Below are 26,558 nucleotides of genomic sequence, written 5' to 3' on the forward strand. Positions count from 1 at the left end.
TTTTTTTTCAAAATCCTTGGGTTAACCCACTTTTAAAATAATGAGTTTTCGGTAAATCCTCTATATACTACAAATTTATACTCTTCACTTTGGTTTAAAATTTCAAACCACATTCTACATTTGAATTAATGTATTCTTAAAATATATTTCATGGTATATAGAATCTTCTAATTTTTTAATATTTATTTTACTAAAATTTCATATACTTGCCTACATTAGTGGAATTAGCATTATAAAATCTTTCATTATCTAGAGAAACGGAGACAACAGAGGCTCTATTCTCTTTTTGACCATCATCTTATGTTAGTGCTCGATGAAACTATCACTAAAACCAGATTTTCATATTTTTGAATTTTCCAAATCCGTGGGTTAACCCCTTTTAAAATAATGAGTTTCGGTAAATCCGCTATTTACTGAAGTTTTATACTCTTCACTTTGGTTTAAAATTTCAACCCACATTCTACATTTGAATTAATGTATTCTAAACTATCTTTCATGGTATATAGGAATCATTCTAATTTTTTTAATATTTGTTTACTAAAATTTCATATACTGCCTAGATTAGTGGAAATAGCATTATAAAATCTTCATTATCTAGCAGAAATTGAGACAACAGAGGCTCTTAACTCTTTGACTATCATCTTATGTTAGTGCTCGATGAAACTATTTACTAAAAACCAGATTTTCGTATTTTTTTGAAAAAAATTTCAAAATCCGTGGGTTAACCCCTTTTAAAATAATGAGTTTTCAGTAAATCCTTTATATACTGAAGTTTATACTCTTCACTTTGGTTAAAATTTCAACCATATTCTATATTTAAATTAATTTATTCTAAACTATCTTTCATGGTATATAGGAATCATTCTAGTTTTTAATATTTATTTTACTAAATTTCATATACTGCCTAGATTAGTGGAATTAGCATAATACATCTTCATTATCTAAAGAAACGGAGACAACAGAGGCTCTAAAAGTCTTTGACCATCATCTTATGTTATTGCTCGATGAAACTATACACTAAAACCTGGATTTCATATTTATGAAAATTTTCCAAATCCGTGGGTTAACCCCTTTTTAATAATAAGTTTTCGGTAAATCCTCTATATACTGAAGTTTATACTCTTCACTTTTGTTAAAAATTTTCAAACCACATTTGACATTTGAATTAATGTATTCTAAACTATCTTTCATGGTATAGAGGAATCATTATAATTTTTAATATTTAGTTTACTTAAATTTCATATATTACTAGAATAGTGGAATTACCATTATAATATAATTATTATCTAGAGAAAAGAGACAACAAAGGTTCTAAACCTCTTAACCATCATCTTATGTTAGTGCTCGATGAAACTATACACTAAAACAAATTTCATATTTTGATTTTTTTTCAAAATCCGTGGGTTAACCCTTTTTAAAACAATGAGTTTTCTGTAAATCTTCTAGATACTGAAGTTTATACTCTTCACTTTTGCTTAAAATTTCAAACCCATTCGGTATTTGAATTAATGTATTCTAACTATCTTTCATACATTACCTAGAATAGTGGAATTACCATTTAAGATATTTATTAGACTAGAGAAACAGAGACAACAAAGGTTCTAAACCTCTTTAACCATCATCTAATGTTAGTGCTTGATTAAACTATACATTAAAAACAGATTTTCAAATTTTTGAAATTTTTTCAAAATCCGTGGGTTACCCCTTTTAAACAATGAGTTTTCGGTAAATCCTCTATATACTGAAATTATACTCTTCACTTTGGTTTAAATTTCAAACCACATTCTACATTTGAATTAATGTATCCTAACTATCTTTCATGGTATATAGGAATCATTCTAATTTTTTAATATTATTTTACTAAATTTCATATACTGCCTAGATTAGTGGAATTAGCATTATAAATCTTTATTATCTAGAGAAACGGAGACAACAGAGGCTCTAACTCTTTGACCATCATCTTATGTTAGTGCTCGATTAAACTATACACTAAAACCAGATTTTCATATTTTTGAAAATTTTCCAAAATCCGTGGGTTAACCCCTTTAAAATAATTAGTTTTCGGTTAATCCTCTATATACTGAAGTTTATACTCTTCACTTTGTTTAAAAATTTCAAACCACTTTCGACATTTTAATTAATGTATTATAAACTATCTTTCATGGTATATAGGAATCATTCTAATTTTTTAATATTTAGTTTACTTAATTTCATATATACCTAGAATAGTGAAATTACCATTATAAAATATTTATTATCTAGAGAAACGGAGACAACAAAGGTTCTAAACCTCTTTAACCATCATCTTATGTTAGTGCTCGATGCAACTATACACAAAACCAGATTTTCTATTTTTTGAAAAAAAATCAAATCCGTGGTTAAACCTTTTAAAATAATGAGTTTTCGGTAAATCCTCTATATACTGAAGTTTTATACTCTTCACTTTTGTTTAAAATTTCAAACCACATTCGACATTTGAATTAATGTATTCTAAACTATCTTTCATGGTATATAGGAATCATTCTAATTTTTAAAATTTATTTTACTAAAATTCACATATACTGCCTAGATTAGTGGAATTGGCATTATAAAATCATCATTATCTAGAGAAACTGAGACAACAGAGGCTCTAAACTCTTGACCATCATCTTATGTTAGTGCTTGATGAAACTATACACTAAAACAGATTTTCATATTTTTGAAAATTTTCCAAAATCCGTGGGTTAACCCCTTTAAAATAATGAGTTTTCGGTAAATCTTCTATATACTGAATTTTATACTCTTCACTTTTGTTTTAAAATTTTCAAACCACATTTGACATTGAATTAATGTATTCTAAACTATATTTTATGGTATATAGGAATCATAATAATTTTTTAATATTTAGTTTACTTTAATTTCATATATTACCTAGAATAGTGGAATTACCATTATAAAATAATTATTATCTAGAGAAACGGAAACAACAAAGGTTCTAAACTCTTTAACCATCATCTTATATTAGTGCTCGATAAACTATACACTAAAACAAAATTTCATATTTTTGAATTTTTTCAAAATCCGTGGGTTAACCCCTTTTAAAACAATGAGTTTTCTGTAAATCTTCTATATACTGAAGTTTATACTCTTCACTTTTGTTTAAAAATTTCAAACCACATTCGCATTTGAATTAATGTATTCTAAACTATCTTTCATGGTATATAGGAATCATTCTAATTTTTTAATATTTAGTTTACTTAAATTTCATACATTACCTAGAATAGTGGAATTACCATTATAAGATATTTAGACAGAGAGAAACAGAGACAACAAAGGTTCTAAACCTCTTTAACCATCATCTTATGTTAGTGCTTGATTAAACTATACACTAAAACAGATTTTCAATTTTTTGAATTTTTTCAAAATCCGTGGGTTAACAACCCCTTTTAAAATAATGAGTTTTCCGGTAAATCTTCTATATTATTGAAGTTTATACTCTTCACTTTGGTTTAAAAATTTCAAAACCACATTCTACATTTGAATTAATGTATTCCTAAACTATCTTTCATGGTATATAGGAATCATTCTAATTTTTTAATATTTATTTTACTAAAATTTCATATACTGCCTAGATTAGTGGAATTAGCATTAAAAATCTTTATTATCTAGAGAAACGGAGACAACAGAGGTTCTAAACTCTTTGACCATCATCTTATGTTAGTACTCGATTAAGCTATACACTAAAACCAGATTTCATATTTTTGAAATTTTCCAAAATCCGTGGGTTAACCCTTTTAAAATAATCAGTTTTCGGGTAATCATCTATATACTGAAGTTTATACTCTTCACTTTTGTTTAAATTTCAAACCACTTTCGACATTTGAATTAATGTATTCTAAACTATCTTTCATGGTATATAGGAATCATTCTAATTTTTAATATTTAGTTTACTTAAATTTCATATATTACCTAGAATAGTGGAATTACCATTATAAAATATTTATTATCTAGAGAAACGGAGACAACAAGGTTCTAAACCTCTTTAACCATCATCTTATGTTAGTGCTCGATGCAACTATACACAAAAAACCAGATTTTCGTATTTTTGAAAAAAATATCAAAATCCGTGGGTTACACCTTTTAAAATAATGAGTTTTCGGTAAATCTCTATATACTGAAGTTTATATTCTTCACTTTTGTTTAAAAATTTCAAAAACCACATTCGACATTTGAATTAATGTATTCTAAAACTATCTTTCATGGTATATAGGAATCATTCTAAATTTTAAAATTTATTTTTACTAAAATTTTCATATACTGCCTAGATTAGTGGAATTAGCATTATAAAATCTTCATTATCTAGAGAAACTGAGACAACATAGGCTCTAAACTCTTTGACCATCATCTTTTGTTAGTGCTCGATGAAACTATACACTAAAACGAGATTTTTTTTATTTTTGAAAAATTTCCAAAATCCGTGGATTAACCCCTTTAAATAATGAGTTTCGGCAAAATATGTATTAAAATAATATTGTAATATTTTTTTTTTTTTCTCAAAATATATGGGTTAACCCCTACGAAAATATTGTGTTTTAGGTTAATATTCAATATTTATAAGGCTTATACTCATTAGTGTTTTTAAAATTTCTAATCACTTTATATATTTTATCAATGTATGATAAACTATCTTTCATGGTACAGAACATCGTTCTAATTTTTAACAATTAAGTTAGTAAAACTTCATATGGTGCATAAATCATTGGACTTTGCCACTATGAAACTTTTATTTCTTGAGAGAAACGGAGACAACAAAGGTTTCAATCTCTTTGAACATCATCATATGTCAATCAATACAGGATGCAACTATGCATTTAAAAAAGATTTTCGTATTTATTTAATTTTTTCAAAATTTGTGGAATTTTATACTCATTAAAGTTGTTTAAAATTTTCTAAATGCATTATAATTTGTATTAATCTATTATAAATTTCTTTCATGGTACATGAGAATTGTTCTAATTTTTTAAAAAAATGTTTTAATAAAACTTTATGTATGTTTTGCTTAAGTTAGTGGACTAACCACTATGAAAATCTCTAATTTTGGATAAAGAAAAACAATAAATGTTCCAAACCTCTTTGAACATTATCCTATATCATTGTACAATGCATATATTTATTAATACAATATTGTCATATTTTTGAATTTTTCTCAATTTTGTAGGTTTACACTACGAAAATATTGAGTTTTTAGGTAAATCCCTATATACTGAGTTAATACTCTTTAATTTCTTTTAAAATTCTAACTACATTCTAAATTTTATTATTATATCATGAATTATTTTTCTAGTACATGGTCATCTTCTTAACCCCTTACAATCGGACAAACTTAACCTTTGTTTATTCACATTTGTTATTCTATATTAAACAAATGTCATTTAGTGACTTTTGGTTACTATGATTATAGGTGAAACTTTACAAATTATTATAATTTGGATGGGATTTTAGATTGATTTATTTTGTCGATTCTAAAATAAAAATTAATTATAAAATCAACTATCTTCAAAATTTAGATTGAAGTACAAAAATATTTTTGTAATGATCGATGGTATTATTAATTAAAGAGTTGTAAACAAGCTGAACCACAAAAACTAATAAAATTTAAAATAATTGTTTTGAATGTTTATAAATATATTTATAATTGTACAGATGTAAATATATAAGGATTTGTAAATCATATAAAAATATGTCACACTTTTATTATATTATTTAGAAAAAATTTAAAAATATTTTTGGTAACATGTAGTTAATATCTGAAATCTTAAAAATTGTTACAATTTCAATAGTTAATGATTTTAGATTTTATTTGTTTTTATCAGTGCTAAAATTTAGTCCCAAAATGAAAAGTGATTATACAATAAATTATTTGCAGTTTGGGATTTTAACCAAATCTAAAATAAAATTTTATTATTTTTAATCATATCCAAAACTTTGTTTACGACATATTTTAAAACACACACATAAAAGAACAATTTAATTTTCGTTATATTTAAAATAATCAAACAAATTAAAAACATAAGTAAAACAAATCAGTAAATTCGATGTCAGAGTTATAAAAGCCTATGATCCTCATCTTAGAGCTACAAAGAAAAACTATTTTCTTTTTTTCTCTGTGAAAATTAGAGTATTTACACTTTTTACGAATTAAAATAAAAATAAATTAATTGTACAATCACTATCTGAACTAATTATAGTATTGATTTCATGTAAAAGACTTATAGTGACTTAGATTTATATTGTTAAATTATCTTAAATCTCACAACTTTTCTTAAAAAAAATATGAAATTTTTAGTTATCAAACTATAAAATTAAAAGTTTAATTTTTAAAATTCTAACTATTATTTTAATAGTTATAATATAGTAAACAAAATACACATTTTTTATATAATATTACTCTCGCAAAATCGCGGACAAACACCTAGTTTATATTAATATGCGTGTAGCTTTTTAGTATTCCACGACTAATTGGTTTACGACATTTATCTGAAGAAACTATTACGTCGTTTTTAGGATGCAAATATCAAAAAAGTGATCTCGAGAGTGCTGACAGAGAGAAGGTTCAGGTTGGCAAAAAGCAGCTAGGTTAGTTACATTCACAAGCTGTCCAATAAGACTCTGCCCAAAGTAGATTTTTAATTTTTGTTTATTTTTTTGACATAAGCTAATAAATATTACTTCAACAAAACCCTCTGCCTCTATCCCATGCTCAAGGTATACTTCCTACTGCCTTTGTGAATTCAGTGCTTTATACTCCAACTCAATAAATAAATGCCACGTTCGACACACTCTATGACAAGAGAATGTTGACACTATGTTGTGTGTGCTTGCATGAAAAATGTCGACATAGTATTGCCATTCCCCTACATCTACATATAAATCTTCAAACCAATTCCTAATGCATTTCTCGTCTCTCTTCTCCAGTTTTCCTCTTTAAAATGTGTTAAAAAAAAACGAAAAGAAGAGCTTCCCTAATTTTTGTTGTATGATTTTATGGCATGGAAAATCTAAGAGAATTGTCGAGGGTAAGAGAGCGAAAGGCTTCTCTTTATTTTCTGGCTTACCTCTCTTGCTTTTAGTATCTTTTTTTTTTTAATTCCTATTCGTTATGTTTTTTTTTTGCTAAAACCTATTCGTTATGTTCATGCTAAGAGTTTTCACTTGGGTCTCTTGCTTCATATAATGGAATAGTCAATGCATGAGTCTCTCTATGTAAATTTTCCTTCTTTTTTCTGTGTGTGTGGTCATGGAGCTCTTTTTTACCTCATCATGATGTGCATCTTCTGGATTTGAGAATACTAGAGTACTCTCTGCCCAATTGGAGCGCTTAGACAAGCTAAGGCTCTCTCATATATTATGCACCACAAACAATGGCCTTAGCATCTTAAGTGGGTGGTGTTCAATTAAGATGATAGCCTGAGAGGGTAAAGTGAAAGAGGCTGATCCTTGTTTTGGTGATAAGGGATCTTATCCTTTCAACTTTCTGAGACCTTTCCTTTTCTACAATTTAAAATAATAATTTATTATTATTATTATATTATTACTATTATTGTTATTATTATTATTATTATTATTATTATTATTATTATAATACACAATTTTTTTTTTTGTAAACTATAATACACAATTTTGAAAGAACAAGAGCACGTAAAATCTTCAAACACATGTCAAGCTAATATTCCTCATCCACAAAAAGAGAAGAAGTTTGTTATTCACCTCACCCATCGTTTTCATTATCCTCGTTCCCACAACCTCACCATGCTCATGAGACACCCTTCTTTTATACGCTCAAAATCGTTCACCATAATTCACTGAAGTAGCCTATATATTACATATACAAAGTCTTATTACTATATTGTAAAATACATCTCACTCTCACTAACTTCTCTTCACCCGAAAATGTCGACCGCTCCTCTCTCCGGCTTCTTCCTCACCTCTCTTTCTCCTTCTCAACCTTCACTCCAAAAACTCTCTCTTCGTTCCTCTCCCGCCGTTGCTTGCCTTCCCTCATCCTCTTCTTCTTCTTCTTCTTCCTCCTCCCCCTCTCGTTCCGTTCCAACACTTATCCGTAACGAGCCCGTTTTTGCCGCTCCTGCTCCTATCATCACCCCTTATTGGGTATACATTTTACATACATCTCTCTTTTCTGAACCTCTACATTCATTGTTATTTTGTTAGTGTGTTGAATCTCACATCGGTAATCTCAAAATTATTCAAGTAATATATAATATACATGAACTAATTCACCTATTGCGTTAAGGTTTTGGGTTGAAAGCTCATGATTAACATGGTATCAGAGCATGTTTCGATCGTTAGGAACACCCGTGAATATAGTCCCACAAAAACTTCACGCTTCAGATGGTTATGTCTGAGCGTGAAGAGGGGATGTTAGTGAGTTGAACCCTACATTGGTAATTTCAAAACTAATCAAGTAATATATAATATGCATGAATCAATTTATCTATTACCTTAAAGTTTTGGTCAATTCACCTATTGCTTTAAGGTTTTAGATTAAAAGCTTATGATTAATATATTTGCTTATATTAGTTACATTGTCTTTTACGTATAATGGGGAGTTAGGGACAATATCTAGATAGATAGAAATGAAACTAAATTATCCTCTGGATTCTCATTAATAATCATAAGAAACAGCCCTACAATTTCACAATTGTCTTGTTAGTTAATTTTCACCATCTCATTTGATGACTTCCTTTGGTTTTTATTATTACAAAAAAAAACTATATGATTTATTCAGTCGAACCAAAATAGAATTGTATTCCAGGACACTTAAAATACTAATATTTTATTAATTTAATTATTTTATTTTTTTAAGAAAACATTAAATAATCAGTTGAGTGACAAATGTACATTGAGTTTCTCAGACCTTTTGAAAGTCTTCCATATAAGATATTTTTACACTTTCTCTCTTCTTTCCTAATTAATCTAATACTAAGAAATATCCATTGACGTGGGTACTCTTATTAGAGCAGCATTAGTGGTAAATCTCTCACACTCAAGTCTCTTAATGTTTTATATTAATATTTATATATATTTTTACCTAAATGATTAAATTTAAATATCAAAAATGCAACTGTTCACTAAACATAGGCCAAGTGGAGAGCTCATATCTCAAACATTTGTCAACACTTCTTCATAAAGAAGCGATTGTAACTATTTTGGCATTCTCTTTCATCATTTTCTTTATTTTATTAGTTTTTTAAAAAAAAAACTTTGTCAAAAATTCACCCCTAATCATGCTCTTATATCCATCAAAGTCCTATCTTTTTGTACACATAACTGTATAAATTAATTAATTTAGGGTATTTCCAACCTAACTCTATTTTTTTAAAAAATGGAGTAAAAGTGAATATATAATAACAAATGCTCTAATCAAATTTTATATATCACTCCATTTTGATGTTTGCTCCAAAAATGGAGTAATATATTTTCTATTTGTTCATGACTGGTATATATTGAATTATAGAATAAGTTGAAGTATTTTTATTCTATATTTATTTTTATTCAATTTTGAAGGAAAAAAATAAGTTTTACGTCGTAGATTTTCTTAAGAAACTTTGGCAAATCCAGTAAGCTCTCACGTGTGCTTCACATGTCCTTTTATTATTTTTACTATTATTAGCAGTGTTTTATTTTGATAGTTAAGACTGACATATAGTAGGCTAGTAGCTTTAGTTAAATCACAAGGGAATAGTTCATTTCAGCGATTCAAACTTCATAAGTGTCCTTGTGTAATTTATGAATTTAAGTGTCATTATTTGTTTCGACATTTGTTTCGACAATCTAAATCAAATATTGATTGAATAATGTCTCAAATATTGATTGAATAATGTCATGAGTAAAACGATAATGACCTCCAAATTTTAAAAGCGTTATGGCAACTCTACTACTCAAAATCGGATATTGTTAAATTGGAAGTTGGGACGTACGTAGGATCCATGTGATAAAGAAAGAACTTACTAGTAGCCTTAACAAAGCGATTTATATGTAACCGAGACGTGTGTGTGTGCATATACGGTATACCATATGTGAGCTTGTGGAACATACTAGTGATCGATGGAGTCGCCACCAATCATTTATTTTTACAACCTACCGATTTCTCTCCTAACCACACTACCGATCTTCTCACCCCAATAGTAAATTATACTACTAAGTACCACACAATCGTTTCTTTGTCGTATTATGTTGTTTTTGAATAGTTTGATTTTGACCCAAAAAAGGAATATGTTGAATTATAGTTTTCTTTTTTTGACGAATGCATAGGTTGATTATAGTTTTTTTTTTGCTAAAAATAGGTTGATTATAGTTTCAACTTTAAAAGGACTTCTGTGGACATTCTCATTGTATATACTCTTTCTTACCATTTATTGGTCAACAAACTTGCAGAGCGAAGAGATGGGTAGCGAAGCATACGAAGAGGCCATTGAAGCTCTCAAGAAGCTTATTATGTAAATAAATATCGTCCTTATTCCCATAAATATATATAATCTGAATAGTTTTGGTGGATTAAAAACGGCTGTAAATTGGGTGTCATGTATAACAATCTTGTTTAATCAATCGTAAAAATATGTATAAACATGCATGGGCAGCGAGAAGGAGGAGCTAAAGACTGTTGCGGCCGCTAAGGTGGAGCAGGTCACGGCAGCACTTCAGACAGGTACTTCCTCCGACAAGAAAGCTTTTGACCCCGTCGAAAACATTAAGCAAGGCTTCATCACTTTCAAGAAGGAGAAATACGAGTAATTATTTATATTTTGTATTTTCTTAACTTTTATAACACCATTATATAGCTAGATTTTAATAAGTTCATAATTTGCAGAACCAACCCTGCTTTGTACGGTGAGCTCGCCAAGGGTCAGAGTCCTAAGGTAAAATATATAGAAAATGATAAAAAAAAGAGTATAAAAATAACAGTGTATAAATTAGATATGGAAAAATAAGTAACATATATGTGCGGATGCTGTGGTGCAGTACATGGTGTTTGCTTGTTCCGACTCGCGTGTGTGTCCATCGCACGTTCTCAACTTTCAGCCAGGAGAGGCCTTCGTTGTCCGTAACATAGCCAACATGGTTCCTCCTTTTGACAAGGTTTCACAACTTTATTGCTTTTGTCTCTTCTAACTAAAACCTTCTGAGGTGCTTGACTTTAGTCGTAAGGAGATAAACGTTGACCATATTTTTGTACTTTTTGCTAAAATTACAGATCAAATACGGTGGAGTAGGAGCAGCCATCGAATACGCTGTTTTGCACCTTAAGGTGAACCGTTTCCTTTATAACTACAGATTTCCCTGCATCATGCACATAAATAATAAATTTTGATATAATACTACTTTATTTTAATAGACAATTTTAGTTTATATTTTGATATTGATATTTTTATGTTTAACTTCATCGTTCGAAAAAAAATCATAGATACAGTTATACATATAGTCTTGTTTCTTTCAATTCGATTTAACTAGTTTAATTTAATTTTATTTAAATTTCCGTCAAATATTTTTTGAAGAAATGTACTTTAGTGTGATATAAAATTTATTAGTGTGAAAATCTTACTAAAAGTTTGAATATTTGTAAATAAAACTATACATGTCATAAAAATAATGTCATGCCATATATCTTAAAATCATGTTTATAGCTGTATACTTAAAATGGAGAAATATACATACAACTAACGTTTGATCAGAAAAAATTACAGAACGTCATTATCTTTGTAAAAATAAAATAAAATAAAATAAATCGTAGAAATAGATAAAACTATAAATGTTAACTTGCAAAACTAACAAGTGTTAGTTTACTTAACATTTACCAAAAAAAAAAACAAGTGTTAGTTTTGATAAAGTCTAAGTAGATGTAACAGAATTTTATTGATGTAGGTGGAGAACATTGTGGTGATAGGACACAGCGCTTGTGGTGGGATCAAGGGACTCATGTCTTTTCCTTTGGATGGAAACAACTCCACGTATAATCTCTTTATATCTTATATATTTTATTTAATATCATATTATGTTAATTGCAGTGAGGTTGACAAAAAAAAATGTTAATCGCAGTGATTTCATAGAGGACTGGGTCAAAATCTGTTTACCAGCCAAGTCAAAAGTCATATCAGAACTTGGGGAGTCAGCCTTTGAGGACCAGTGTGGCCGATGTGAAAGGGTATGTGTGTATATATGTTCATACCTATCTTTGTCCTCCCATACACATGTACGAAATTATACTAATATACTGTTTACACTAACGCAGGAGGCAGTGAATGTTTCACTAGCAAACTTGTTGACTTATCCATTCGTGAGAGAAGGACTTGTGAAAGGAACACTTGCTTTGAAGGGAGGCTACTATGATTTTATAAAGGGTGCTTTTGAGCTTTGGGGACTTGAGTTTGGCCTCTCCGAAACTAGCTCAGTATGAACCAATCCACCATCATCATCATGAGCATCCATCATCATCATATATCTCATTTACATATGTAATTTGTAATGTGCTGAGTTGTTTTCCAATCTTCATGGTATTCAACTTTCATATAAATAAAAAAGAAAACTCAGATGATATATAGATCTTTTTTTTAGGAGGGGGGGGGAGGGGCGTTAATTATGAATAATTGTGTTTATATTATGTGCATCAAATCGGTTGTATCTACGGTTTTGATTTCATTTTCTATGTTGTTTGATAGGTTAAAGATGTGGCCACCATACTACATTGGAAGCTGTAGGAAATCTTTCAAGCTTTTATCCCGTTCACATTTTTAATTCAGCCACACGAACTTGTTGTTTCCATGTAGCTCATCAGAAAACCATTTGCATTCTATTTAATAATCAAACATGAAGAATGCATACAGATGGTCTTTTGAAAGCTAAATCTTGGAGGGACAAGAATTAAAAAAGAAAAAAAAATGAAAGATATAATTGAAGAGATTTCTAGAATAACATTGTTCTTTTTTTTTCTTAATAACATTGTTCTTTTTTTTCTTAATAAAAAGAGAAGAAGAGAGAGAGTTTTGGAGAGAAAAGAGAGAGAAGAGAGAGAAGATCGCTTGTGGAGGTAGCTCCGGCGTCCGGCTGCGCGTCTGAGCGCGTGCCGGCGCCGGTGGCTCTTTTCTTTGTCTGTTAAGCTTAGATTTCTTTCAGTTAGCTTCGATCTGTGGCTGAGTTCCGATATACTAGTGATTCTGGGGTAGGGTTTTGCCCTGATAAGAGCTCTGCTTGTGGAGAGTCTCGGACGGCGGCGGCAACGCTGCTTCCTCTGGATTCACGGTGAGGATGGAGGCCGGTGATTCGAGGAGTCAATCGTTCCTTTGAGTTCATGTTTTGTTACGGGATGGGGAGGCTTGGTTAGCTCCGCCGTCGCCGTTCAAGCTTCCGGGGTTAGAGGCTTTCTCAGTTCTATGCCGCCGGCTAGGTCGCCGGGAGATGGGGGCTTCTACAGATCCATCATCGTCGGCTTTGTTGCACTCTTAGTTTTGGGCTTTTAGCTCCCTAGATCTTTCTTAGGGTCTCGTTTATTTTCTTTTTTTGTTCTTGCGTGTTGGGTTGAGTCTTGGTGTTTGAGGGTTCGTAGCTGGCTGAGAGTTTGCGAGCAAAATTTTGTCTCCGGTGTGTGGTCTAATGGTGCGGATGAGATCTTGCGCGGGCGATTGATGCTCTCCAGGAAAAAATCATTGGAGGTAAAGACTTTTGCGGTTAAGGTGGCTTGGAGTCCATGGATCCCGGTGTGTTCCGGCGAGTTGATGGAGTGATTATCAAGCGGTTTCTAGTGGTTGTGGTTTTGTCCCTGTCGGATGAGATCTCTAGAAGATGAAACTCTCCGAAGGGAAGCTAAGTGGAGAAGTTGGGATGTGGTTGCGGCGGAGGCTATGTCGGTATCAGAAGCTCCGACGCACCGTGGGTCGAGATGGTGTTGCTCCGGCGGCTTTTCTCGACGGTAGAGCTCAAGTCGAGGCAGTGACGACACGTGTTGTCGTTTTGTTGTGGATCTCCACACGTGTCCAAGTGGGCGCGTGTATGATTGTCTCCTTGACGCGCTGGCGAGTTTTTGCTGGTCGGTTTCAATGGCTGGGCTTGTGACCCGTTTAGGTTGTTGGTTAAGCCTGTGTAGACGGGTGTTTTCTTTTGGGCCTGTGTAGGCTGTAGTTTGGGCTTGAAGTTGTAATCTAGGCTTGGCCCGTTCTCTTATAATATAATCTTCTTGACGGAAAAAAAAAAAAACATTGTTCTTTACTTTCAAGAGCATCTTTAAAACGTCTCTTGCTAGACAGACTTCTAACAAATTTTATTGCCAACTACTTCTGAAGCCTATACCAATACCATCATTTGTCCCCTTGGCCTTTCTGAGCTCTATATGTGAAAGCCTTGTCCCTAGTCCATGTTTACTCCACCTCCTCCGTATCCATCTTTTTTATTTATTCTTTAATATACATGCAGTAATTATTATTATTTTGCCTATATGGCTCCAACTAATAAGCAACTTTTTTTGATCAAAAAGCAACTTTTTATATTATATTTAGCATTTAGAAAAATACGTTTATGGTGTTCAAAGAAAAAGACAGGGAAATTTTAATTCAAGATCTATTTAAATAAGTGAACTAGAGTACATCAAGACAGTTTTTTTTTTTCAATTTGTGAACTAGGGTAATATCAAGATTATTTTAAATTTGTGAACTAGAGTATACTAGAGTAGTCAACAGTTGTTGACAAAAAAAAAAAGAGTAGTTAAGAGTTAACAACATCAACTGCAAGTCTAAAATATAAGAAAGGGGGACAACCTTGTCATAACTCTATCATTTTTAATGGTTATAAAAAAAAATCTTTCTCGTAAAAATTTCGACTTTTCCTAAGAGCATGTACAACGCTGGTTTTTAACCATTCTTTAGGCAAAATCCTTGCTGAGTTGGCAAGAAAATATTAATAAAAAATTATCACGACCTAAGAATGAGTCCTTAATATTTTTTTTTTTTTTTTTGTCGGCTGTCCAATGTACTAGATCAAGTGGGGTCTAGACGAGTTGATTCTCCGGGGAGCAAATCCTTAATGCGCTGGTCCTTAATTAGGTGGTTAACGTTACTGATCCTTAATACGCTGGCAGCTTCTGATTGGTGAGGCTGAGGGTTGTGTTAAAAAAAATTCACTCTGTCCATCACGAAAAAAAAAATCTCTCCAAGGCGAAAAGCGATTGCGAAACAGTGAAGGTAAATCGAAGGTGGGTGTGAAGATTCCGGCGGCGTGGAGGAGATTGGGTGGGTGTGAAGATTCCGGCGGCGTGTACACTTGAGACCACGTTCCCTGTAACCTATCAAACCCAATTTTCCAGATTTGTTTATTGTTCTTCTTTCAATCTTATCTTAGATTCCTACGGATTTTGGATAAAGCTTCCTGATTTGAGATTAAAAGGTCGAATTTGAATTTGGGTTTTCTCTGATATATTTCGTTATCTCTGTTGTGATTGAAAATTAGGGTTTGTGATAGGAGCTCTATATTTGATGTTCTGAGTTTTGTAAACGATTCAATGGTTGGTGATTTTGTGAAGTTGCATCGGTGTGTAGTTTGCTAGATCGGAAAGGTCCTTGTTGAATTAGTCTCACGTCTTTTGGTTTGCGTTCGAAGCTTGTTAGGGTTCGTTTCTCCGATTGGTCTCTGTTTTGCACGGTTCTGTTCTATGATCTTGTCTTTATAGATTATTAGGGTCTAGTGTGTAACAAATTGAAAGGCTTTTTTGTTCTTTCTGCTGCATTATGAGTTCTTTAGCTAGACACAGTCTCAAATTTTCATGTTTTTTTTTCTGTTGTTGTTGTTGTTTGCTTGGTCTGATATATGATATTATGCAGGGGCTGATTCGCTTCTGTGTGTTGCTTTACAAGATGGCATTTGCGACTCTTAGGAGACGGCTTCATCACGGGGATGTAGATGGGAGAAAGTATGAACGTTATGATGCAACAGACTCCGAAACTTTAAGCGAGCCCTTGTTGGGAAGTGGATAGTAAAGATGCCTACAATGAGGTTAGTTTTTCTTTTTCTTTCCAAATAGAGATGAGAGGAACCTTTTATTCATTATTATTGTCATCTGTGATGTGTCTCTTAGGAGCGTACTCTGGAGGATATTTGGGAAGAAGAACGGAAGAGACAGCAAGTTCACTGGACGCTAATCTTTTCTCAGTTGATTGCACAATGGGCTCAGTGGATAGGTTTGGTGTGGCTGTCTTGTTTGCTATTACTCGTTGATTGTTTAAAAGAGGAAATTACTAGGTGCATTTTATGCGTATGGAGCTGTTTTTTTTGCATCATCAAATCATTGATATCCATCTTCTTGGTTGTTGTTGTTGTTATATGTGTGCACTTATTCTTTCTTAAGGTAAAAAAAAAAAAATCTAAGAACTCCATATTAGTAACACGATTATACATATAAATTATGATTAAAATCCTAAACTATTCAAAAAAAAAATTAAAAAAAACAATATTAATTTATTTCTAAAGATTCCAATGGTGGGTAACACCACTGGAGTTACTCTAAAGGCCATCTGCATTGGTAGTCTCTCATGGAGAGATCCTTAGGAAAACAAATAAAAAAATAAAAAATGTAGAGAGCGACGGAGGCTGAGATACAAACACGTTGTGCACATGTGTTAAGGATAGAGTTCATCCTTATCCTTTAACTTGGGCTTGGGCTGAATGTATTTAAGGTCTTGAATTGTTTGTAATTACCTTTTGGATTAAGATAATCCAATTTGGGTTGACAAACAAAAACAAAAGTTTCATGTGTTTCAGAAAAAAAAAAGTAAGGAACTTGTGGCAGCGTGAATTGTGATTTTTTGTCGTGGCGTGAATTGTGGTTGAATGTCACACTTTGTAATATTGTATTAATAACAGAAATAGTTGTGTTATATTATTCATGCTGCATAGAGTATTATTAATCAAAATATATATTTGGCATTTATGACTCTTCTGGCAGTATGGCCTACACAGCTCTCGAAGTTTCGAACTTTTAGATTTCACTTTCTCCACTTTTGAAGTTTTCAGGAAGCCCGTCAGATTTTCTACCTTCTTTCTATACACTAGCAGTTTTAATGCGTCGTGCACATAACTAATAATTTTATAAACTCTCGACAAAAATGCTCACTAAAATTAAAACTATTCATGTGGTCCACTATTCGAGGTGCTCTGCTTCTAGGAGAAAACCTCAGAAAAAAAAAATCATTTCAGATGTAAAATGTCCTAAATGCCAAGAAATAGAATCTCCAATGCATATCTTTTTCTTTTGCCTTTTCACGAAGCAGGTGTGGCTCAACATCCCCCTCAAATATGTAGTTCACATAGCTACTGATGACACTTTTGATGCAACAGTGGTTCGCTTCAGACAACAATCTGCCTTCCACCAAATGGTGTCCCTAATACCATCCTCCCTTAGATATGTTGGTCTCTACAGAAAGATCACAACTCTCTCATCTTCGAAGCAAAGACATCACAAACGGAAGAAGTAGCCACAAAGGGCTTAGCTTGGGCGAAGGAATGGAACCAAGCACAATAAAGCAAGACAACTGTGTGGATCACTCATTTACAACTGGATCTATCAGGATGTCGATCAACAGAGAACATGTGTAGTGTTTTCACAATATATATAACCGATGTGGCTTGGGATGCAGCGAGAAATAAGGCTGGACTAGCTTGGGTCTTCTCAAAAAAACAACTCCATCCAATAAGAAAGAGGAATGTGTTAATGTCAATAACTGTATAAGAAAAGGACTAGAACTGGCTGAAAGCACTTACCACTATAAATAAATTGGTCTGACAGAAAAATTCAAACCCCTCCTTTCCTTTTCGCGATAAATTCTCGAGTTCCCCAGAAATGCCTCTCTTTTCAGTCGAGTTGGATCAAGGGAACTCACCCTCAATCGAGACTCTATGGTATAGGATTTCGTCGACTCACCGCTGGTTGTTGAGGCCCTGGTGATTAGAGAAATCTTGTATATGACGGTAGATCAGGAGATCTCACATCTCCGAATCTAATGTTCATTGGAGCTATTATCAACAAGACACAAAAGAAGAATTTGTTGGAAATCACCGTGGATATTCAAGCTCTCTCTTATGTATTTGTTTTTATTGCGTTTTTCATATCTTCCGTAAATATAATCACGAAGCCGACCTTTTAGCAAAAACGGTCCTCAGAAACTCTCTAGTGTAGTGGGATGTTTTCGGACTGGGCCTACAACCTAGACCGAAATAATTTTCTTTGATTTTTAATTAAAATTTCCGTGACAAAAAAAAATTTAAATGTTTTGAACTCTAAGTTTGAAATATTTGTTTACTACTTAAGATAACTATGGTCTATTATTAGAATGATCCAAAAAAACTATGGTCTGTTACTAAATTATAAATACAAACTATGGAATGAATTGGAAATCCACTAATTTCATATAAATTAAAATATAATATATTTAAAATTATAAAGAAATTATTAGAAATACCATAAGTTAAATATCTTTCAAAAATATCATCAACAAAAAATATACTAATATTTGGATTAAAACTTTAATGATTATTGTTTAGGGTTTAGTATTAAGAGGTTGGAGTTAGGTTTATAAATGTTTTATAAATATTTAAAAAATTAGTTTAGTGTTGTTTTGTTACAAATTTAGAATATTTGTAAAAATAATTATTCGTTAATGGTAAATTAAATTTGGTATTAAATTTGTAGTAAAACTGAAAATTTCCCAAATTTATAATAGTTAATTTTCAACTAGTTTATGCTATATGATGCGTGTATTGCTGTCTGCACAGTGCACATACTTTTCAATATTTGGTCACATGAACTGAAGCCGAACAAAGATTTCACGTGCGTATCTATTCGAGCCATGAACTAGTTTTTATTTTATCTTTTTTTTTTGGAGCAAAGTTTTTATTTTATCTTTTGATCCGAAACAACTTGCAGACTGTACGCAATTATGCAATACTGGAAAATGTGAAATTTAATAAACAAAGCTAGATTTTGATGCTTATGTCCGGTCGTTTTCTTATCCGGTCCTAGCTAAATTGTTTCCCTGCTTGTACCTATCTAATCTTGTTTGGTTAAAAACCCATTTAATCTTCTTTCTTTTTTCTTCTGAAAAACAAAGAGAGTTAATTAACATAGGTTATTTTACATTTGATATGATCTAGTTTGTGTGATAAAATGATTAACGTATAGGTACGACATAAGATGATACGAAAGCTTCTTTTTTTCGAAACAAAAGAAGGAAGGAGCGAACTTTCAAAAAAAAAAAGAGCGTACTCTGCTTGGATAGTTCTATGTTTTATAGTTTCATATCTTTTAAACATTAAAATTTTAAACACTTACAGTTTAAAAATATGTTTAGATAGTTCTATGTTTTATAGTTTCATATATTTTTAAGATAATGGTGTGACTGGAAAAAATAAACTGTTTGTTTTATTTGATTATGTAAAAATAATAAGCAAATAAATTATTGATTTGTGTTTGCTAAATAAGACCGTTATCTAAATGTACATCATAGTAGTCATACTTTACATTATTTAGAAATGAATCGTATAAAAAATAATTTTTATGCATCAAATTTTCAAATAAATGTTTATTTTGTTTTTTCATTTGTTTATGTTCCCACAGAAAAAAAAATGTTTATTTTCATTAACACTGAGAAATATATGGAAATATTAAAACATATGACTGTCAAAAACATATGTTTATACTTTAATTTTTTAACATTATAAAATGATTCAAATGTTAGGTAACATTTTAATATGTAAAAAGTGTAAGATTCTCATAGTTTATTGATAAAACTCTTCAACCAATTAACATATTACATTTCATTTTAGTTCTGTTTTTGTTGTGATATAACTTCAATTGATAGATTGAAACTTTTGTTTCGTTTTGGCGATTTACTTTTTTCTTTGGGGATTAAGCTTCGCTTTATGCGATTTTTGTTGTGTATTTTTAAAACTGAGTTGGATTGTTCTTCAAGCTTTATCTTCTCCTTCTCTGTTTTTGAAACCAAATAAAGTTAACCTTTTCCTTTCACAACAAATTACAGATCCCGATCATTTGTGTTTGGGTTTCTCTTTCTCCAGCGATTTCACTTACTCTTTTCTAATTAGAGTCAATCTCTACTCTTTATATGGAACCCATGATAGGCTTTTAGTAGAGTTTCTTTGAGGAAGGGAAGATGTGTTGTTGGATTTGTTCTCGGTTGAATCTTATAGAAATTTAGATAAGTCGGCATCTCTTTGATGGTCCGACAAAAGTTTCTCACAGATCTTCTGAGTTCTCCCCGAGTTATCATCTATTGGAAGCTGAGGTTTTCAAGCATAAAACGTTGGTTTGAGTGAAAAATGGAGTTCAATTGGTATCAGATTTCAAGTCTTGAAGAGAAGAGATGGATAGGGGAACGATCAGGAACATCACCGACGGAGGAAACACATCGGCAAGCTCGTCGTTTCCGGTGAGATGATTATGCGTTTGGACACGTGTCTTCTTGAAGCATGAAAAACCAACAAGTGGAAGACACGAAGCAGCCACTGTTTCTCTATTTTGTTATAACGTTTATTAGGTTTTCTTTGGACTTTTGTATCTGATGCCAATTTGTAGTATGTGCTTACCGGACTTTCTAAATGAAATTCAGTTGACAGAAAAAAAATGGGAACTGGGAAAGTGGCAAAGTGACCATGAATCACATGATAGTTCATGATTATATATATATTTGATGTTAGATATTCTTAAATCATATCAGTTTTCAATATATATATATATTTTTTTTTTTTTTTTTTAATTGTAAGTATAGCCAGTAGACTTAATGTGTTGAATAAGATTACAGCAGATTAGATTGAAGTAATCAAAGAGTTCTTAGGCTTTTTCACAATGGATATATATTAACTGTAATAAGTTTTTTTTTTGGTCTAAAACTGCTTATAAGTTTTAACATTAGTTTGATGGGAAATCGATCTCTTTAAATCTTTTTCACTTCATGTTATTCCTCGTAGTTTTTAGTTAGAAAAAAAATTAGTTTGATGAGATCGGTCCGGATAAATATAAGTGTTTTTTCGGTCAAACAAATACAGTATAAGAGTGCGTTTATCCATTAAAAATAATTGTGAGAAATGGAGCCGACACACGTCGAGCCTTAGCCTTTTGAGACACCCCATGTGGTCACGTGTAAACGTTTGTTTGTCTTAAAAGAAAGCTGAGTATGAAGTATTCAGAGAAGTCTCATCACAGATAAGAAGAGCGAATGCAAGAGAGAGTGATGAGTCTCTTCTTTAGTTGTTTGTTGCAATAAACACAAACACAACTTCCCCGTTTTCTACCTTTTTTGGTTCAACTCCTTAGCACTCGGATCATAATTCACAAACCCATGCATCCATGAAATACAATAAAATAATCTAAGCAAAAAAAAATAAAACAATTTTCGAATCTCTTGTAAACTAGGATTTGGTATTGCCGGAGAAAATGAAGGAGAAGGAGGAGAGTGGCGGAGGAGGATACGTGAGAGCGGATCAGATAGATTTAAAGAGTTTGGACGAGCAATTGCAGAGACACTTAAGCAGAGCACGGACGATGGAGAAGAGGAAGAGCTCGAGTGATGGTGAAGATAACGCTGATAATTATAAATATAACCAAAACAACTTTGGACATCGTCAGCTTGTGTTTCAGAGACCGCTTCTCGGTGTTGGTGGATATAATAACAACTACAACAACAATCACAAGTTAACCACAGAGGTGGGGAGGTCGAGGAGAGAGTGGGAGATTGATCCTTCGAAGCTTATTGTCAAAAGTGTGATTGCTAGAGGTACTTTCGGTACTGTTCACCGTGGTATCTATGATGGTCAAGATGTGGCCGGTACAACCTCTCTCTCTCTCTCTCTCTCTCGATTTATTTTTTATTCTATATATATATTTATTTCTCTTTTAGATTTATTAATCAAGCGATTAAGTAAATAAAACATGCACTAGTGTCATTGAAATTAAGCTCTGCAGTTCTTCCCCTCCCTTTTTCTTTATCACACAATTAAAATAGAAAAACAAAGAAATGAACTTATGTGTGAAATTAAATATCGGTAATAAATAAAGATATTATTATTAAATTAAAAAAAACAGTGAAACTACTAGACTGGGGAGAAGAGGGACACAGGTCAGACGCGGAGATAGCTTCGCTAAGAGCTGCTTTCACTCAAGAAGTTGCTGTTTGGCATAAGCTCGACCATCCTAATGTCACCAAGGTACCCACTTACCATCTTATGCCCTATATATGTCTCGTTATAGTGGTGGATACTTGAACAAATAATCCAATATCAAAACGGAAACTAATACTGAAACCGGAGCGTAATATCGAGTTGCTAATATATAGTCTTTCAATTTAACCGAATCCAAGTAAATATTCGTTCCAAGCTCCTACACCCACATGCACATCTATATATAAAGTAGGTATACGTTTATGTCTCTGTTTAATACTACAAAGTTACGTCAGCAATGAATTAAATTAAGATAGTAATAATTGGCGTGCGTAATTTGTTTTCTTTGTGTGTGAATGGAAATATGTAACAGTTCATAGGAGCGGCAATGGGGACATCGGAGCTGAGCATTCAGACGGAAAATGGTCACATGGGAATGCCGAGTAATGTTTGTTGCGTCGTCGTAGAGTATTGCCCCGGCGGTGCTCTAAAGTCTTTCCTCATCAGAAGTCGCCGCCGCAAACTCGCCTTCAAAGTCGTTATCCAACTCTCCCTTGATCTAGCTCGAGGGTATATTATATTACTATTACATAACATAAATTTGGTTTATGATTTTATTGCATAGTTAATATAATTCTCTTAAAATAATTTATTTATTTGATTATTATTACTAGGTTGAGTTACTTGCACTCGCAGAAGATAGTGCATAGAGACGTGAAAACGGAGAACATGCTTTTAGACAAGTCTCGCACGTTAAAGATTGCAGATTTTGGGGTGGCGCGTCTGGAGGCCTCCAACCCTAATGACATGACCGGTGAGACCGGAACCTTGGGCTACATGGCTCCGGAGGTATAATTATATCTTCATTTTATGATGTTATTAATATGATAGTGATGAACTAAATGAATTTTTTTTTTTAAAAGGTGTTGAATGGGAGTCCATACAACAGAAAGTGCGATGTGTACAGCTTCGGGATATGTCTTTGGGAAATATACTGCTGCGACATGCCTTATCCCGACCTCAGTTTTTCCGAAGTCACCTCCGCCGTCGTCCGCCAGGTCCTTTTAAATTACTTTTCTACCCTTTCCATAGTTCTTTTATTTTTTTCAATCATTTTATTATTATCTAAAAGAATACATTATGTATATTTGGTTTTAATTAGAATTTGAGACCGGAGATACCGAGATGTTGTCCGAGTGCGCTGGCGAACGTGATGAAGAGATGTTGGGATGCGAATCCGGATAAGCGGCCGGAGATGGAGGAAGCGGTGGCGATGTTAGAGGCTATCGATACTTCAAAGGGCGGAGGAATGATTCCTCCGGATCAACAACAAGGCTGTTTCTGTTTCCGGCGACACCGAGGCCCATGATATGATATGATATTATCATGTCACACGTCTCACTACTAGTATTAACTTTTCTTATTTTGAAACTAGAGAAATTTTCTTTTAATACAAGTTAGTTATTGGGTAATTTAGTTTATAGTATATGCCATATGGGATTTATTAATTTATATATAGCTAGTAAGCTGTGTGTATTGTTTTATTTCCCCCATTTTGGAGGATGAATGTCGTACATCGAACAATTTCATACGTTACATGCACACATGACACAAAACGTAACTACTAACAGTCTAACGTTAATTATACATAGGTAAACTAGTGCTCTTCCTTTGTTTGAACTTTGAAGTATAGTATGAACATATCAATAATTCGAAGCTTAAACGAAAAAAGAAAATAGACAAGTTACAATAGTATTCATAGGCGGAAAATACACATTTATAATTTCTCTCTCTCTCTCACAAAGATTAAAAAAAACTTGAACAGATAAAAAGGGAAATTAACGATAAAGTTTTGGCAACTATCCGGCGATTTTGTAACTGGGGTTGACGAGATTGTCTAAACCGGAGACAACTTGAATGGACTCAATGACATCACCGACTTTAAGATCAGCCAGAAAATCTTCATTCTGAGTAACGTAACCGAAGACAGCGTAACGACCGTCCAAGATGTTGGAATTGCTTGGGGTCAGCTCACTCTCTTTCAGCAGCCAAAACACTTGGCTCGATCCCGAGTCATTCTCAAACTCCTGTTTTTCATTACATATAATTAGAATATAGAATATATATATAAATATTCAAATGTGAAGGAAGAGAAAGAAGTCTGACTTCTCTAGCCATAGCCATTGTTCCAAATGCGTTGAAAGGAAGCATCACCTGAGCCTTGTACAGACCCAATTCCTATCCAACCATATGAACAAATGTTAAAATTACTATTATTGTGAATATGATGAGTATACATGTTTGGGAGAAGGGTGAGGTACTTCAAGGGTTGAGCCGTAAAAAGGAGTCTTCTTGCCAGCCACCATAATCTCAAGAGGAACAGTCCTCACTTTCTCAGTGCTTGGATCTATAAATCCTTCCGCAGGACCCTCTGGATCTCCCGTTTGTACCACAAACCCATCAGCTACCCAAATAAAAAAAAAAACATACGTTGATCAACAAACATTTCCCATATATACATAAATTGCAAGGCAAGATTGATGTCTTACATCTCTGGATCTCCATGCCATCATAGAAATGGCGCTCCACCAAGTCGACAAAGTTCCCAGCGGTAACAGGGGCATTGTAACCATCGAGGACAATGCGGAAAACACAATCCTGGAGGTTGGGGTTGTCCTTGATCTTGACTTTCATGTCGAGAGTGGCTCTTCCTTTGAGAAGAGGCATGTTGCGGTACTCATCAGGGACTTGGTAAGGGAAGCCATCGACCATATCCTCTTCAATTCTGCAGAAGAGCGCCACAGAAGGACAGGAAGATCTCAGCTGCAGTCAATGAAGAAGGAAGGGTCTAAATGAGAGCATTTGATTTGGCTGGCTTTTTGACTTAAAATTCTCTCACCCGCCAACAAATTGGAGAATCTCTTTCTGTTTAGGAGAAACCGCATCTCTCTTCCGATCTTCAACAATCTGAAGCATATCTTGCATACCAGCTTCCAACTGTTGAATCAGTTGGTTACCGTGATCCTTCTTGGACTCAGCAAAACCAGACACAATCATGCTTTTCCCTTGCTGAAGTGATCTATTTGCTTGCCTCACATTCTACAAAACCCAATGAACAAAAAAAAAAAGTTAAAAAAAAACAAACAGAGCACTGATGGGTATGTTTTATGATCATCACCCGTTCAACAGAATCGAGAGCCTTGAGGCCAGAAATCTTGAGGCTGTCAGTGATATCCTCAAGAGGCTTCTGAACTTCTCTGATGGCTTTGTTGTCGATAGGCAATGCATATCTCAACAGAGCTCCTGGGTCTTTGATGGGAGGTCCTGATATCAACACCGACACCTCTGGAATCGCTGGGTTTGCTACGGCGAAGCCATCGAAGGGAGGGGAAGCCATCGAAGGGACTACTCCTCCAGCTATTAGACCCAACGATAAAGCTAATGAAATCGCACTTTCTCTCAATAATCTCCCTCTCTGCGCACCCACCACCACAATTCTATCAGCTCTTTTTTTTTTTATTAGAAGAATGATGCTTATTGAGAAAAGGGAAGAAAGAGAACCTGCTGCTGACTGTCGCCGGAGGAACAACAACGAACAACTCCGATGCGTTTTCTGGAGCCATAAGACTCGATTCTCCTTCTCGACGCATTCACCAAACTAAACGTAGGGAGTGAGGCTAACGATCCCGCCATTTCCAAAGGGTTTGAAGAGAGGCAGATAATGATTTTCAGTGACAGCCCTGATGAATCGCATTTGATATTATCAACTTTTTGTTCTTTAGTAGTAATCAGTATGTAATGATTTTCTTTTTGATATAATAAGAGAAGGAAGGAGATGGAAAGAGGATAAGGGGTTTATGACTCTCACTTCTCCGGATAAGATTTCTTCTTTTCTTTCCTTTTCTCCATATGGGCCTTTTGTTCCCCCTTTTTATCTGCTCCCTTATTTATATGGGCCCATTCTTTTCCATTTTCCATACTAAAACCACATCCATCCTTCTTTTTTTTTTTTTGCCTCTTATATTTGGACGGTGATCTAGAAGGGGACAAAGGACAAAAAAAAAATCTGCAACCACCAAAATTGATCTATCATAGGACAAATGGGACACAATGAGTGTCAATTATCAATATACCCTTAGGATCTCAACCATTAGATCAGATTCTTCACGTTTTAATGTGAGCCATCGATTTTTGAGGGATGGAATATTCACAAAAATGCCATTAATGAAACTCACATTTTGGCCGTCGGATCTATTGTCTTTGTTTTAATCTTGACCTTTGAATTTCACACATTAATTCCCGTTAATTCTTCTTCTTCTTCTTCACTTCTCCTACAACCATAACCACCACGA

At 33.0% G+C, this 26,558-nt stretch overlaps 3 protein-coding genes and 1 long non-coding RNA gene across 5 annotated transcripts; 2 read left to right on the forward strand and 2 right to left on the reverse strand.

The window, feature by feature from the left end:
* Positions 1 to 7,817: 7,817 nt before the first annotated feature.
* Positions 7,818 to 16,410, forward strand: LOC108862551 (beta carbonic anhydrase 1, chloroplastic). Of its 2 annotated transcripts, XM_057011004.1 has the most exons (11): positions 7,818 to 8,148; positions 10,435 to 10,496; positions 10,638 to 10,787; positions 10,868 to 10,916; positions 11,020 to 11,136; positions 11,252 to 11,305; positions 11,920 to 12,005; positions 12,094 to 12,199; positions 12,287 to 12,445; positions 15,861 to 16,032; positions 16,115 to 16,410. In XM_057011004.1, the coding sequence occupies exons 1-10, from the start codon at positions 7,930 to 7,932 to the stop codon at positions 16,011 to 16,013; spliced, it is 1,155 nt and encodes a 384-aa protein (XP_056866984.1). In that variant the 5' UTR covers positions 7,818 to 7,929; the 3' UTR covers positions 16,014 to 16,032; positions 16,115 to 16,410. The 2 variants fall into 2 exon arrangements, with proteins under 2 accessions (XP_056866984.1, XP_018492216.1); XM_018636714.2 differs by lacking the exons at positions 15,861 to 16,032; positions 16,115 to 16,410 and adding an exon at positions 12,714 to 12,797.
* Positions 16,411 to 17,110: 700 nt separating this feature from the next.
* Positions 17,111 to 18,337, reverse strand: LOC130512734 (uncharacterized). The gene is made up of 2 exons (XR_008946328.1): positions 17,797 to 18,337; positions 17,111 to 17,716 (listed from the first exon to the last, which is right to left on the reverse strand). It is a non-coding gene; the product is annotated as an uncharacterized LOC130512734 (long non-coding RNA).
* Positions 18,338 to 21,223: 2,886 nt separating this feature from the next.
* LOC108856603 (serine/threonine-protein kinase STY13) lies at positions 21,224 to 23,742 on the forward strand. Its single transcript, XM_018630445.2, has 6 exons — positions 21,224 to 21,875; positions 22,133 to 22,254; positions 22,580 to 22,776; positions 22,881 to 23,055; positions 23,130 to 23,264; positions 23,369 to 23,742. Exons 1-6 carry the CDS (start codon positions 21,485 to 21,487, stop codon positions 23,573 to 23,575), a joined length of 1,227 nt encoding a protein of 408 aa, XP_018485947.1. The 5' UTR covers positions 21,224 to 21,484; the 3' UTR covers positions 23,576 to 23,742.
* A 159-nt stretch (positions 23,743 to 23,901) lies between these two features.
* On the reverse strand, positions 23,902 to 26,082 carry LOC108856602 (peptidyl-prolyl cis-trans isomerase CYP38, chloroplastic). Its single transcript, XM_018630444.2, has 7 exons — positions 25,768 to 26,082; positions 25,385 to 25,681; positions 25,106 to 25,305; positions 24,756 to 24,991; positions 24,528 to 24,670; positions 24,373 to 24,444; positions 23,902 to 24,293 (listed from the first exon to the last, which is right to left on the reverse strand). The coding sequence occupies exons 1-7, from the start codon at positions 25,897 to 25,899 to the stop codon at positions 24,066 to 24,068; spliced, it is 1,308 nt and encodes a 435-aa protein (XP_018485946.1). The 5' UTR covers positions 25,900 to 26,082; the 3' UTR covers positions 23,902 to 24,065.
* Between the last annotated feature and the right edge of the window lie 476 nt (positions 26,083 to 26,558).

The sequence above is a fragment of the Raphanus sativus genome, chromosome 5 (assembly GCF_000801105.2).
Source record: "Raphanus sativus cultivar WK10039 chromosome 5, ASM80110v3, whole genome shotgun sequence".
NCBI lineage: Eukaryota > Viridiplantae > Streptophyta > Magnoliopsida > Brassicales > Brassicaceae > Raphanus > Raphanus sativus.